The sequence below is a fragment of the Bos javanicus genome, chromosome 16 (genome assembly GCF_032452875.1).
Source record: "Bos javanicus breed banteng chromosome 16, ARS-OSU_banteng_1.0, whole genome shotgun sequence".
Lineage (NCBI taxonomy): Eukaryota > Metazoa > Chordata > Mammalia > Artiodactyla > Bovidae > Bos > Bos javanicus.
In genome coordinates this window covers 27,285,733-27,301,577 of record NC_083883.1, presented here as the reverse complement: position 1 = coordinate 27,301,577, position 15,845 = coordinate 27,285,733, and the positions used below count along the sequence as shown (strand labels likewise).

Sequence of the window (15,845 nt, the reverse complement as noted above, 5' to 3'; positions counted from 1 at the left end):
CACCGCCATGACAATAAAGATGGAGTGGATTGTGAAAGCATGGAGTTCCCTCCACAGAGTGACAAGGGAGAGAGCCTCCCCGCCCGACCCCTTGACCCAGAGACTGGACCTGAGATTTCTCCAGGTCCCTTCAGCTCTGATGTTCCACATGCCTCAGTTTACAAAAGGGTTTTGATCTTTTCCAATTCCAATTAATCAGGGACACACTCAATGTTTTAAGTTCCCCCACAGATAAAAATCACTGTGTGGCATAGAAAACCATCTCCATAATGTTCGCTGCTTCTCCCTCCTAATTAGCTTTCCTGTTCTCCCTTAGGAAAGCAAAAACTCTTTCTCCTAATTCACCAGAAAAACACTGACCACCATCTTCGCTGCGAGGAGGTTGGCAGAGTCTTAGGAACTAAAGCCTTTAAACAATCAGGGACCTCATGTCTCTAGAATAAGAACACACCAGAAGCCCCTTGTGCTGGGACTGGAGGTAAGTACTCCTGATGAAAATCACCCTCCTTCAGAATATGAATGGGAAACAGCTCACCGGGTGCTTCAGTTGTGCTGTGTGCCTCGGGGGTACTGCTTGAGCAAAACTGGGTCCTTGCCCTCAGGAGATGGGCAGGCTGGAGGAGGAATGAGGTGATGAAAATGCCATCGTGGACATGTCCACAGAACCAGGGCAGGAGATAAAGTACTTGTGGAAATATGAGAACTGTTTCATGGAAGGCCTCTAGGGTAGCCTGTGAGGGGTGAGTTGGGGTTGGGTAAACAGATGAGACGGGGACAAGCACCCCATGTCCAGGATCAGTAGAAGCAGAGAAGCTGGATGGAGGCCACACTGGGAGAAGGTGAGTTATCCCCGGAGCCCAGGCAAGACTAGAAAAGCCAGAAAGTAGATTGTCTGGAGTTTCCCCCTCTGGCCAATGAAAGGGTTTAGGCACTAAGGGACCCCTCTAATCAGCCATTCCAGGAATAGATTAGAGTCCATGTGGAGTCTTGCCCCCTGAAGTGTTGGATCATTGTGGTCAGGAGAAACCAGAAGGTTTCTGGTCAGAGCCGTGCCTGAAATGCAGGTTTGGGGGTAAGACTTGCTGCGGGGGTGGGTAGGGGGTCAGTCACTGCAGCAGCCTGGACAGGAGGCAGCAGCAACCCAAACATCTGGAAGTGAGGGGAATCGATGCTGGTGGTGGTGTCCGAGATGAATGTCACAGGACTGGCCACCATCTGCACTGATGTACTTGAGGCTTCTTTCAGTGGGGGATTAAGGAAGCTGATCTGACTTTACCCACCTCTTTAGAGTTTCATATGTACTGAAGATGGAAGTAAGGGTCCACAACCAAAGACGAATAGAGTACAGTGTTTGGTGAGTCAGAAAGACTACAGCCCCAAGTGCTCTGAATGTGGAGGAGATGCTACAGATGCCCAAGAGGATATTTCAAGCTATGTCCAGATGTGGAAGAAGAAGGAGGGGCATGCTCCCTCTCAGAGGCTATTGTAAGCACAGATAACCACTCCCAGGTAGGATGGGAAAGAGCAGATGAGATGGGGCTGCTCCAAAGGGCCCCAGATTCCCCCCACCTGGACCAGCCCATCCAAGGAACCCAGAGCGCAGACCTGCCCTCATCACCCTGGTAGCTGGCCCTGCAGGTCATGAAGACAGAGCAGGACCCAGAGGCAGGATGTGACAAATTGATTCATTCAGCAGATATTTACAAAATAAGCTACAAACCAGTGAGCTTAAGGGCTTCCCAGGTGGCTCAGTAGTAAAGAATCTGCCTGCCAATGCAGGAGACACAGGTTCAATTCCTGAGTGGGGAAGATCTCCTGGAGGAGGAAATGGCAACCCCCTCCAGTAGTCTTGCCAGGATAATCCCATGGACAAAGGAGCCTGGCGGGCTACAGCCCATGGGGTCACAGAGTCAGACATGACTGAGCACGCGCACAAGGTGTATAGTGAGCCTGGCAGCTGATGTGCACAATCTCCTAGAAGAGATCTGGTCTCAGGTCTGCAGCTCTGAGGAAAGGTGGTGGGAACCCCTGCAGGTATGCGTAGGTTCTAGACCAGCAAGTTGTATCAGACTCAGCTCATTTCCATCCTGACAGCATTACCAGCTTCCAGCAGCCCTGGGAATGCAGCAAGGCATTTGACTGAGTCTCTCGTGATCTCCCCTGCCACCCCACGACACATGAAAGGGAAGTTTCTTGCTGGGCTAGATGTACGAGACCAGCTTTGTATCAAGGCATCATGCAACAGAGAGATGCAAACAGACCCTAAGGAGACTACCAGGTGCCAGCAAGTCAATAAACCATTCTCTGAGGGCACACCAGCGCATAGGGACCCACTGCACTGATTTTCTGCTCCCTCTTTGGAGAACAGTCATCAGTTACCAGGCTTTGCCCTGCTGTGTTAATCCGTTATGCCCACGGAAGCTGCTGCTGACTGTCTCTCCTCAGGCGTGTAATGGGTCTGAGGAGAAGGGTGGGTGGGGAGCACACTTTCCTTTTTGTTTGCATGAATGAACTGCCAGGCCTGCCAGTGGAGCACCTTTTGCACCCAGGTATGCACAAGCGAGCCTCCCTTTGTCGCTGCACCAACCTGAGCGGGCTCTGCTTTCTCTGCACGCCAAAGCCCACCTCCCAGTGGCCTCTCGTGGTACTCCCACCAGGACGGGCCTTGAGCCCCCTGGTAGGCCTTGCTGGGGGACATAGGGAGTCCCTGGGTGGCTGCAGCACATGCAAGGTCAAGAGCCAGGCCTTCCTGGACTTCCCTGGTGGCTCAGTAGTTAAGAATCCTCCTGCAAATGCAGGAGGAACAGGTTTGATCCCTGATCTGGGCAGATCCCACATGCTGTGGAGCAGCTAAGCCCATGCACCACAGCTACTGAAGCCTGTGTGCCCTAGAGCCCGTGCTCCGCAGCCAGAGAAGCCACTGCAGAGAGAAGCCTGTGCCCCACGACGAACAGTAGCCCCACTCGCCGCAACTAGAGAACGCCTGTGTGCCGCAGTGAAGACCCAGTGCAGCCATAAATAAATAAATAATTTTTTAGAAAGAAAATAGTTTACAAAAACAAAGAGAGCCAGGCCTTTTTCTCCTGGAAACAGGAAGCAAGGTTTCAGCGGCTTCTGAGAGGGCCGAGGCCAGGCAGGATGGACGGGGAAACCAGCAGAGGTTTGCAATTACCCCTGGGGGTAGGAGAGAGGGTGACCACACTGTTGGATTCTGCGTATTTGTGTGAGCACCAGTGTGGTTCCTCCCAACAGAACTATAGCCACCGGGTGTCAGCATGCAGTGGGCAGGCAGCCAGTGTAGACAGATGGGAGAGAAGAGCGAGGAGGGATCTGGGTTGAAGGTGTTGGCAGAGGATTGGAAGAGAAGGTCCCTGGGGTGTAGAATGATGGGGAGGTGGAAAGGCAGATGCATTTGAAGAGCAGAGAAGGTTTGAGAGGGATCAGGAGGCCATCAGAGAGTCAGCCTAGTGGAAGGAAGGGCCTAGGAGACCTGGAAGGGAGAGGGTCATGCTAAGTGCATGGGTGAGAACTCAGCATTTTCAAAGGGGTCATCTCGGGAAGGAGTGACTGTGGAGTGAGGTGGACCTTCACTTGGAGCTGAAGGGGGTGAAGGGCTGAGAGGTTCACCTTCCCCCAGGAGCCCATCCCTTTGTGACCAAGGGGAAGTGACCACAGAGCAGCAGATGAAGACCCAGAGGTGGGCTGCAGCAGTCCTCCCACACTGACAGCCACACCGGAGTCACTAGGATTAGAGGGGAGTCAGAGCTGTGTGGCCTTAAGTAAGCTACTTAACTTCTCTGGGCCTTAGTTTTCTCATGTGTATAATGGTACCTTCTCAGGTAGCTCAGTGGGTAAAGAATCCATTTGCAATGCAGGAGATGCTGGTTCGATTGGGTTGGGTTGGGAAGATCCCCTAGAGGAGGGCATGGCAACCCACTCCAGTATTCTCGCCTGGAGAATCCCATGGACAGAGGAGCCTGAACTGCTACAGTCCATAGGGTTGCAAAGAGTCAGACATGACTAAAGCAACTGAGCACGCAGAGACTGGGGAGGATGCAGAAAGGGAGGAAGCTCAGAGCTCTGTGGGCATGAGGTATCCACTCTGTGGTATTGTAGTTATTAGGATATACTTCTTTCCTCCCTTCAGACTCGAGTCCAGTGGTTCTCAGATGTGAAAGTGCATCAGAACCACCCAGAGGGCTTGATAGAGCAGCCTGCCAGGCCATGCCCCAGAGCTTCTGATCCAGGAGGTAGAGGAGGGGGGCCAGGTAGCACTGATGCTGCTGGTGCGAGGACACCTCTTTGGCATCACTGCTCTAGAGTCTCTACAGACCATGAGACCTTGGCAGGCAGAGGACCCCCAACATCCCACAGTGACCAGCATAGAGCCCGGGCCTGGGCCTGGGAGGAGTGACTCCAGGACGAGCACAGATTCTCAATACAGCAGCTGGTCACCACAAGAAGAGGTGGTGTTGAGTGAAAAAAAGGTCACTCGGGAAGAGCCTCGAAATTATGGTGGTTTGTGCGAAAGCTGGATTTGTATCTGGGGAGCAAACGCTGAGGTTCACAGCAAAGCAGTCACCATGCGTTTTATCGGAACTGCTGTCAGAGGCAGAATGCTGGTCTGGAAGGACCATGTCCCTGGCGACACTGCTGGCTTCAGAGCGCTCATTTGCTGGCTTGTTCCAATGACGTGATGCTGTGTCCTGCATCTGGAGAGCACGTTTGCCCTGGGAAGATCACCGTGTCCACTGGCCTTGAGCCTTTTCCCGAGGCTGAACTTGAATGTCTCCCCATGTGGACTTGGTCCAGGATTTTTATTGTTCTGTGAACCCAGGAGAAACCCTCCCCAGCACCCATTTGGAAATGAATTAACTGTTTTGCTCAGACAGCGATTGGTTCTCCATGCCCGGTGCTCCGGCCTCCTGCCAGATGTGGGCCACCACCTGCCAGGAGAAACGTCCTCTCTCCAGCCTTGCGGCCAAGCTCGGAATCCCAGGTGCAGCCAAACAGCCCATTATGAATATTATTTGTTAAGAACCAAGTATTAAATTAGCACAGGAGCAGTCCTGGCCTGGGCCAGCAGGATTTGCCAGCCAAGTGTGGTGCCCGGGGAGCAGAGAGGCCCCTGGGTAGGCTTCCCTGCTTCCCGCAGAGACACCAAGGCTGGTAACTCACCCACGCCGAGGCCAGCGGCTCTGCTAGGCAGGCAATTAAGTCAAGAAAGGGAACCCGCTCTGCTGACGGCTGGGATTAAAGCTAAATGAATTCAACTCAGAGAAAAGGGCTGCAACCCTTCTCCCTCTGGTCTCATTATCTTAATTAACAGTGTTTGGCAGGAGTATTGAGGCCTGCATTGATCGAGCTGCTCCTGTTACCCCTCAGAGCCCTGGACACAAGTGAGCCTCAGTAATAAAAACCCAATTCTCAACAGCCCTCTGAATTTCTTTCCAGCTCTCTTCCTCTAAGAAAAGCATGGGGTTTCTGACTTGGAGGGGGTCCTTTAGACCAGGGTTTCTCATAGTGTGGCCTGAGGACCACTCTCCTCAAAGTATCTGGGATATGGTGATAAAATGCTCTTCCCCAGCTCCATGAGACCTATCCAGCTGAATCTCCAGGAGTCAGACTCTAGGAGTGGTGGTATTACTTTTTTCTCTTTAATTTTATTTTCTGATTGTGGTCAAATATACTTGACATTGTGCATGCATGCTAAGTCACTTCAGTCATGTCTGACTCTTGTAGCAAATTAGGCTCCTCTGTCCATGGATTCTCCAGGCAAGAATACTGGAGCGGGTTGCCATGCCGCTTCCTGAAGCAGGGATCGAAACCGCCTCTCCTGCAGCTCTTACATTGCAGGCAGCTTCTTTACCGCTTAGCCACCAGGGAAGCCCATACTTGACATTAAGGACATTCATACTGTAGATGGTGACTCAAACAGTAAAGAATCTGCCTGCAATTCAGGAGACCCGGGTTCAATCCCTGTTTCAGGAAGATCCCCTGGAGAAGGGAATGGCAGCCCACTCCAGTATTCTTGCCTGGAGAATCCCATGGAGAGAGGAGCCTGGTGGGCTACAGTCCGTGGGATCACAGAGTCGTACATGACTGAGCATTCATTTCCAGAAATTTCTCATCATCGCAAACAGAAACTCTGAACCTACAAAACCATAATTCTCAACCCCTCCCTCCAACACCTGGAAACGTCTATTCACTTTTTGTCTCTCTGAATTTGACTAATCTAAGTCCCTCATATAAGTGGAATCAAACAGTATGTGTCTTTTGTGATTCACTTATTTCATGCAGAGTATCTTTAAGGTTCACACATGTTGTTGAAGCGTGTGCCAGCTTTTTCCTCTGTTTTTAGTAATATTCCGTTTTATGGATGTACCACATTATCTTCGCATCTATCAGTGGACATTTGGGTCATTCCTACCTGTTGGCTGTTGTGCATAATGCAGTGATGAGTGTGGTGTGCAAATACCTGTACCGGTTCTAAGGTACCATCAAACTTGCAGCCATGTGAGCCAACCTTCTGAAACTGGAATCACCTGGAGAGGTTTGACAACTCAGGATGCCCTAGCCATACCCTAGACCAACCAAATCACCCATAGATGGGATCTAGTTCCTGTATTTTATTTTAACTCCCCCAGTGGTTCTGATGTATGGCTAAGTTAGAGAACCATGGGTTTAAACCAGTGATTCCAAAATTTGGGGTGTTTACAAAATTCAGTTACTTTTAAGAGTACACACCCCTGAGAGTCTCTTTTAACTGGTCTATGGGGAGCCTGAGCTTCAGTGCTCAAAGCTCTTCAGGTGGTTCTCATATGTCACCAGAGTTGAGGCCGTGTCTCATTCAGTCTCTCATTGAGACAGGAACCTGCTAAGGCTGCTGGAGGTGACACTCTCTGCCCAAGGTTCTGAGCCCTTTGGCACCTGAGTCTGCACTGGTCCCCAGAGCTGATTCCTGAGCCAGTCCCATGAGTTCTCCAGACTCTGCCACACAGGTGCAGAGGATAGCTCATACATGGAATCTCCTTTTGTCCTACTCTTAATTTGAACTGTTAGCCTTGAATGAGAACCGGGTGTTCTGTTATAATGCTTGCTGTGAAATAACAACTTTGTTCCAACACGACTGACACATTAAGGAACAGTATTGCTGTATTAGGGAAGATGACTCATATATTAGGGAACAACATGAACTTATTAGTGAATGTGAAATTTGCATTTGCTGATGTGCCGTTTCTTAAGCTTTCATGGAGAAAACGACCCAGCCAAACCAAACAACATGTGACGAGGGAAAAGATCTCAGAAATCTGCCAGAGACCTTCACACTCCGTGTGTGCTTTGAGCGGACACCCATCCCCAACTGACGTTCTACTTTCCGATACCAAATAGCCCCCTCCTCCCAGCACCTCACAGTAGCTCCTGCGCAGCACCCCTCAGGCCTTTTTCAAGGAAAGGGATATTTCTTGCAGTGTGTGTGCGCATATTTCTTATCCACATACATGTAGAAAACGGTGCTACCATTTTCATTAGGTTTTTTAGGTGCTGCCGATGAAGGCTTTGCATGCTATGTGCGGCCCTCTTTTCCCCCAGAAGTCCTGTGGTTTTATTGTGTGATTTTGCATAGCTGAGCGATTTTTAGGAAGGACTGAGTATATCGCCTGATGGCGGAACTAACAGTGTCCGTACACGTCGATTCTCACCATCTTTTTACTAATAGTTTAGGAGCGCACTGCCAGGCCGCTCTATCTGCTGCCGCTGAGAACTCACCCCAGACACCCCTGGATGGCACCCTCCTCTGCGGGGTCAGCAGCTGCTGCCAGCAACCAGCTGCTCTGGGATCAAGAAGCAATGAGCCCTGTCTGGCACAGGCTTCTTCCAGGCCTTACCCCAACACACTCTCATCCCTCTTGCTCCCTTTGGCTTCAACCCACTTAGGGTCTGGACTTTTAGGTCACTTGATCTTTTTTTCTTGGGTTCCCTAAATCCACACCTGCTGCCCACCCTGTCTCACAGCCTGCCTTCACTCTGGAAGCTCATCTTTCTGACATTTGGTCTGAAACAATTCTATGGCCTGGTTCCCACCTTGAAACTAGATTTGCCCTCATAGAGGGCATTCATTGGTATTTATTTCGACCCATTTTGGATCCTGGTTCTCATTCCAGGACATCCCTTCCTGGGATGGTCCCTCTTCCTAGCTTCTGTCTTCATGAATAACCCCTCCAGACTCCTGGTGGCTCACCAGGTCACCTGGCTCCTCTACTCATGTATCCTGCCACCTGACCTGTAGAAGTCTGCTTCAGAGATGAAGATGTAGCTATTTCACACTTTGCTGTATTTCATGAGAAAATAGGTCTGTAGCATGTCTTCATAGCATGACATGAACCCAAATGATTTTCTTTAATATCTGTTTGTTCAACTGGCCTATCTTGCTGTTTAATTTTAGCTTCCCTGTTATAGACTTGAAAATTGAGTGTATTGAACTTGTGTTGTTTGGGACTTTTCTTTCACTTGTTGTTACCATGAATTCAAGGTCAAGCTGCCTTGTACAGTGTCAACATTTGGAGGCCAGCCTGAGTGGTCCGTGAAGAAACAGGATTGAAACTAGACATCTTAACACTGTTATTCTGAACTGGCATTCTCACTCCCATGTCTCTGCAAGGATTTTCCTGTCAGGTTACATAAGACGAGAATTCATTCTGATGTTTGAATAAAGCAACAGCCACAAAACTGTCAGTATCTTGGGGCCCAAGCTAGTTCTTTCCTGCAAATATCAGTTCAGTATCAGAACATGTTTATCTTGCAGTCACTTAAAATCCTCATTGGTGAAATCAAAGTTTCCATTCTCTTTTCTTCTAAAACAGAGGTTAACAAACTACAGTGTTTGGACTGCAAAGCCTAAAATATTCACCATTTGGCCCTTTACAGAAAAAGTTTCCCAAGCCCTGTTCTAGAACGTAAAACCTGGTGGTGGGCATATGTAAACCAAGGGTTTTCCTCATGAGATTGAAAGGGGTAGCCTTCAGGAGAACAGTGAACCCTCTGAACTCAGGTACAAAATTTGGTTTATGTTGCAAACATGCATTTTTGGAGATACAGGCTTGGTCTATTGTGTTCACCACTAAAACAGTGCCAGACACAGATGCTCAGCAAAAATTAATTGAGTAAGTTATTGAGGAGGAGGGTGTGGCAGAGACAGGCAAGAACCAGATGAAGGAAGTCTTTGCAGGATTTTATTCCCAGAGCAGTGGGAGGAGGAGGAAGGGGGTCTGTGCGGAGGCGTGGTATCTTCTGGGTTATGTTTCTGAAAGAACACCCTGGCTGCTGTTTGGGAAACGGAGGATAAGACTGGAAATAAGAGAGATCAGTGAGAACTCTCAAGAGATGGGAGCTTGAACAGAGTAGACTTGGAAGGTAAAACTGACTTGCTAACATGGGGGTGACATTTCAGAGAACAAAGGTGACTCTGCTGTTGTTACCCTGAGCCCATGGGTGGAAATGGCAGAGAAATTAAGAGCCTTAATAAACATCCTCACCAAGTTTTTTCCTATGATTCTCAAGTGCCTGGTTTGGGGTTTATTTTTAATAGTAGGTTATATTTAATTACTACCAACTGGAAATTGTTTAATTTCAAATGTGAAATGGCAATGGTTGTTTTTCATCTGATGGTGTACACGAGTTACCATGCCCCCCCAACTCTTTTCTTTTAATTTAATGTATTGATTTTTGGCTGCCTTGGATCTTTGTTGCTGCATGTGGGTTCAGTAGTTGTGGCACATGGGCTTAGTTGCCCCACGGCATGTGGGATCTTCCCAGACCAGGGATGAAACCCGTGTCTCCTGCCCTGGCAGGCAGATTCGTAACCACTGGACCACCAGGGAAGTCTTGCTGGCCTACTGCTAACGTGGCCTGCTTTTGATACTTTGGGTCAACTCAGGAGTTGATGTCTCCTTCTGATCAGCTGTAAATTGTGTGTCACAGCCTCAAAGGTGCTGTGGAAACCCTACCACAAATCACCCCCAATACAACAAAGACTCTTCAGAGCTGCAGGTGATCCAGGGCTGGTGTCTCCTCTGGGGCCATGGTCTCTTCATGCGGTCTACCCAGATATGGAAACTGAACCAGGGATGTTTTCATAAACCAGAGCCCTCTTCTTGTTTCTTTCTTTCTTTCTTTTTTAATTTTATTTTTAAACTTTACATAATTGTATTAGTTTTGCCAAATATCAAAATGAATCCGCCACAGGTATACACGTGCTCCCCATCCTGAACCCTCCTCCCTCCCTCCCCACACCATCCCTCTGGGTCGTCCCAGTGCACCAGCCCCAAGCACCCAGTATCGTGCATCGAACCTGGACTGGCATCTCATTTCATACATGATATTTTACATGTTTCTGAGCCATGTAGCTCCTCCCTTACCTTCCAGCAGAGGCCTTCTGATACTACACGTAGCTCAAGTTGAGTACTTGGCAGGCACCAGCTGGAGGTACCATGCTGGTGGGCAGAGGTGAAGCTCTCTGAGGGGCCCGTGTGCACCCTCTGTACCCTCACAGCTCCCAGCACAGCACTGAGAACATAGCGGACACCTTCATTCGGCGCCTTTTGCCACTCTGTACAAGCAAATGCTCAACCCAGACAGACAGTGAATTTACCTGTTGGACTAGGTAAGGGGTCTGGTTTTTGTTTAGTTGTACGCTCACATGGTCACACAAGTGCCAGGCATGCAGTTGGTGCTTAGTGCATCCTTATTAAACTGAAAAATGGTGTACCCAATTTTTACATGATGAGCTATACTGTGTAGGAAGTGAGGATGGATAAATAGAGATGACTTAGTATCTTTGGCAGATTAGAGGGGAAAGAAAAATCAGTGGATTTATTTTCTAGTCCTCAGCAGAGGCTGCCTTGGGAAAGGAATGGGGTCCCTGGCTGGGCTGAAGTTCAAATATATCTCTTCCTAATGTTTTCCCCAACTTCCATCAGCAAATCTTGAATGAATGAATTCACAACCTTACGAATGAATGCCGAGTTATCACAAAGATTAAATATTTTCTGAAGTACTTACAACCATGCTTGCTATTTAAAAAAAAAATGCAACATAATAGATAAAAAGAGAGAAAAGCTCTGTCTGCATCACACAGTATCTGCCAATAGGCATGGCCATGGACCCAGAGGAACACAGGGTCTAAGAAGCAACCACATCACAAAGGGGTCCCCCAGGCCCTAACACCCTCAAGGCTGTTGCTCAGTGCCTTGAGCTTAGATGTCTGTGTCTTCACTCTCCCTTCTTCTCCATAGGATCATGGGAGACTGCCTTGACCTTCTCTTAGGAGTCGTACTCCTGACCAGTCCTGCACTTGGAATGTCTTCCTGCTTCTTTGATGGTTGGAGAGCCATCTATCTTTCCTGCAACCTCACCCAAGTGCCCCAGGTCCCCAACACCACCAAGAGCCTCCTGCTCAGCTTCAACTATATCAGGACAGTCACAACCGCATCCTTCCCCTTCCTGGAGCAGTTGCAGCTGCTGGAGCTGGGAACTCAGTTTACCCCCTTGACAATTTACAGAGAAGCCTTCCGAAACCTGCCCAATCTCAGGATCCTAGACCTGGGTGGAAGTCAGATAAACTTCTTGCATCCAGATGCTTTTCAGGGACTGCCCCACCTCACTAAACTTCGACTGTTTTCCTGTGGTCTCTCCAATGCTGTATTAAAAGATGGTTATTTCAGAAATTTGGCATCTTTGACTCACTTGGACCTATCCAAAAATAAAATTCAGAGTCTTTACCTTCATCCCTCATTCCGGGAACTGAATTCCTTGAAGTCCATTGACTTTTCCTTCAACAAAATACCTATTGTATGTGAGCAGGAGTTCAAACCCCTCCAAGGGAAAACACTCTCCTTCTTAAGCCTTGCTGATAACCAGCTGTACAGCAGGGTCTCAGTGGACTGGAACAAGTGTCTGAACCCATTCAGAAACATGGTCCTGGAAACCCTAGATGTTTCTGGCAATGGCTGGGGGGTGGACATCATGAGAAACTTCAGCAATGCCATCAATGGGAGCCAGATTTTCTCTTTGGTTCTTACTCGTCACATTATGGGTTCTTCATTTGGCTTCTCCAACCTGAAGGATCCTGACTACCACACCTTTGCTGGGCTGGCCAGGAGCTCGATGATACAGCTGGACATTTCACATGGGTATATCTTCTCCCTGAACTTCCGAATCTTTGAGACACTCCAGGAGCTGAAGGTCCTAAACCTCGCCTACAACAAGATAAACAGTATTTCGAGGAATGCGTTTTATGGACTCGACAACCTCCAAGTTCTCAATATATCATATAACCTTCTTGGGGAATTATATAATTATGATTTCGATGGACTACCTAAGGTGGCCTATATTGACCTGCAGAAGAATCACATTGGGATCATTCAGGACAAAACATTCAAATTCCTGGGGAAATTAAATACCTTGGACCTCCGGGATAATGCTCTTAAAACAATTTATTTTCTTCCAAGCATTCCTAATATCTTCTTAAGTGGCAATAAGCTGATGACTTTGCCAAACATCCCACTTACAGCCAATTTCATCCAATTATCAGAGAATAGGCTAGAAAATCTGAATGATCTCTACTTCCTTCTCCAGGTACCTCATCTCCAGATTCTCATTTTAAATCAAAATCGCTTTTCCTTTTGTCACCAAAACCATGCCCCTTCAGAGAATTCCAGCCTAGAAAAGCTTTTCCTTGGAGAAAATATGTTGCAGCTTGCCTGGGAAACTGGGTCATGTTGGGATATTTTTAAGGGGCTTTCTCATCTTCAACTCCTCTATCTAAATAAAAACTACCTGAATTTCCTTCCACCAGGAGTATTTCATCATCTGACTGCACTGAGGGGACTCAGCCTCAAAGACAACAGGCTGACTGTTCTTTTTCCTGGCGACTTACCTGCTAACTTAGAGATCCTGGATATATCTGGAAACCAGCTCCTCTCTCCTGATCCTGATTTATTTGCATCACTGAGTGCCATAGACATAACTCATAACAATTTCATCTGTGAGTGTGAACTTAGTGCTTTTATCCATTGGCTCAATCAAACCAATATCACAATAGCTGGGTCTCCAGCAGACATGTACTGCATGTACCCAAACTCTCTGGCTGGGGTTTCCATTTACAGTCTTTCCACAGAAAGTTGTGAAGAAGAAGAAGTTTTAGAGTCCCTAAAGTTTTCCCTTTTCATCTTGGTCACTGTCACCTTGACTCTGTTCCTCGTGATCACCCTCACGGTTACTAAGTTCAGGGGGTTTTGTTTCATCTGTTATAAGAAAGCCCAGAGTCTGCTGTTCAAGGACCCCATCAAGGGAAGAGAATCAGATACGTACAAATATGATGCCTATTTGTGCTTCAGTAGCAAAGACTTTGAATGGGTGCAGAACGCTTTGCTCAAACACCTGGATGTCCAGTACCACAGCCAAAACAGATTTAACCTGTGCTTTGAAGAAAGAGACTTTATGCCCGGGGAAAACCACATTGCCAACATCCAGGATGCTGTGTGGAGCAGCAGAAAGATTGTCTGTCTCGTGAGCAGACACTTCCTTAGAGACGGGTGGTGCCTCGAAGCCTTCAGTTATGCCCAGAGCAGGTGCTTAGCTGACCTCAATGGCGCCCTCATCATGGTGGTGGTGGGGTCCCTGTCCCAGTTCCATCTGATGAGGCATCAGTCCATCAGAGGGTTCGTCCAGAAACGGCAGTACTTGAGGTGGCCTGAGGATCTCCAGGATGTTGACTGGTTTCTCAATAAACTCTCTCAATGCATTCTAAAGAAAGAAAAGGAAAGGAAGAAAGACAGTGCTATTCAGCTGCAAAATGTAACCACCATCTCCTAGGCAAAGGAGCAGTTTCCACTTATCGCAAGCCACAGATAACTCTGTACCTTTTATTTCCGCCAGTTACCATTTGCATGCCTTTGTGTTCAGTTGCTCGGTCATGTCCTACTCTTTGCGACCCCATGGATTGTAGCCCACCAGGTGCCTCTGTTCATGGGATTTCCTAGGCAAGAATACTGGAGTGGTTTGCCATTTCCTCCTCCAGGGGATCTTCGTGACCCAGGGATCGAACCCGAGTCTCCTGTGTCTCTTGTATTAGCAGGCAGAGCCTTTACCACTGAGCCACCTAGGAAGCCCTTAAGTTGCCATTTGGGGGTCCTTTATGGAGTTGTTGTTTTCCTACAATGAAGAGAACATAAATCTCCTTGATTTTCATAGCAACACAATGTTTTGTCTTGCCAACGTCCAAATGGAAAGTAATAGATCTAGAAAATTGCAACTGCCCCCAGCAGTTCTTAGTCTGCATTGATTTCCTTTCAGAACCAGTAACACTGATCTCTCCCATTGCATCGACTACAGGATATATCCTCTGCGTGGCAAGGGCACCTTGGGAGAAGTTACAGATGGCTGACACCCTTTCTCTAGCATTCGTTTCCAGAGGGGCTGGTCAGTGATTCTGAGGCTCTGTGCCTAGCACAACACTAAATAGAAAACAAACAGAAGAAGAGGCATGGTTCCTACTATTACCATGAGAACAACGCCATTGCTCAGTACCGGTCATGCCCAGTCTCAGGGATCAGAGTGGCCCCAAAGAAGCCAGCATGAGAATGACTAGACCTCCTGGGGCCATATTGCCTTACTTCTTCTTACCTCTTGGATCTAACCCTAGTGGGCCATGGACGTTCTTTTTGGCTTGCAACCTTTATTTCAACCTGGCTTTCAAGGCTTTTATTGCACCAGCCTATTTCAGCTTTATTTTCCCCCATACTTCATTTATCGACTGCTCATGCTGTTGCCGAAAGAAATTGGACCTGGACCCAGAACTTGGTTTGACTTCTGATTCTGCTGCTCACGAGCTGTGTGGCCTTGAGCACATTACACACCTTCGCTGGGCTTGTTTTCTTGTCTGTAGGCGTGATCCTCTCTACCTCACAGAGTTGACGCGAGAGTTAAATCCACCAAGAATGTCAGGGTGTCTCAGATCTTATCTTTAGCCACCCTAATGGCCATGAGAGGGTCTCCACACCAAGGAGGGCCTTCTGGAGGCAGCTGTGATTTCTTAGAATTTGTATTTTTTTTTTATCTTAAGAAAAATCTATGTGTATTTTGTATTTTTTAGATTGATTTTAATAATAAATGTTTTTCTGCAAAAGCATTGAGTTCCGTTCAGTTCAATCGCTCAGTCGTGTCCGACTCTTTGTGACCCCATGAATTGCAGCACACCAGGCCTCCCTGTCCATCACCAAATCCTGGAATTTACCCAAACTCATGTCCTTTGAGTCAGTGATGCAATCCAGCCATGTCATCCTCTGTCATCCCCTTCTCCTCCTGCCCCCAATCCCTCCCAGCATCAGGGTCTTTTCCAATGAGTCAACTCTTCGCATGAGGTGACCAAATTATTGGAGTTTCAGCTTTAGCATCAGTCTTTTCAATGAACACCCAGGACTGATCTCATTTAGAATGGACTGGTTGGATCTCCTTGCAGTCCAAGGGACTCTCAAGAGTCTTCTCCAACACCACAGTTCAAAAGCATCAATTCTTCGGTGCTCAGCTTTCTTCACAGTCCAACTCTCACATCCATACATGACCACTGGAAAAACCATAGCCTTGACTTAGACGGACTTTTGTTGGCAAAGTAATGAAAGCTTTTGAATGTGCTATCAGGTTGGTCATAACTTTCCTTCCAAGGAGCAAGCCTCTTTTAATTTCATGGCTGCAGTCACCATCTGCAGTGATTTTGGAGCCCAGAAAAATAGTCAGCCACTGTTTCCACTGTTGCCCCATCTATTTGCCATGAAGTGATGGGACCA

At 47.9% G+C, this 15,845-nt stretch overlaps 1 protein-coding gene across 9 annotated transcripts in view; it reads left to right on the top strand.

Moving 5' to 3' along the window:
• Positions 1-15,845, top strand: part of TLR5 (toll like receptor 5) — a 42,786-nt gene that overhangs the window by 11,825 nt on the left and 15,116 nt on the right. For 4 of the 9 annotated variants that reach the window (XR_009729888.1, XR_009729887.1, XR_009729885.1 and 1 more), the window contains exon 2: positions 317-478. Coding sequence is in view for 4 of the 9 variants with exons in the window: in XM_061382294.1 (XP_061238278.1) it covers positions 11,260-13,875 (2,616 nt within the window). In the remaining 5 variants the exon portion in view is untranslated. The other 5 variants (XM_061382294.1, XM_061382293.1, XR_009729886.1 and 2 more) reach the window with 4 other exon arrangements.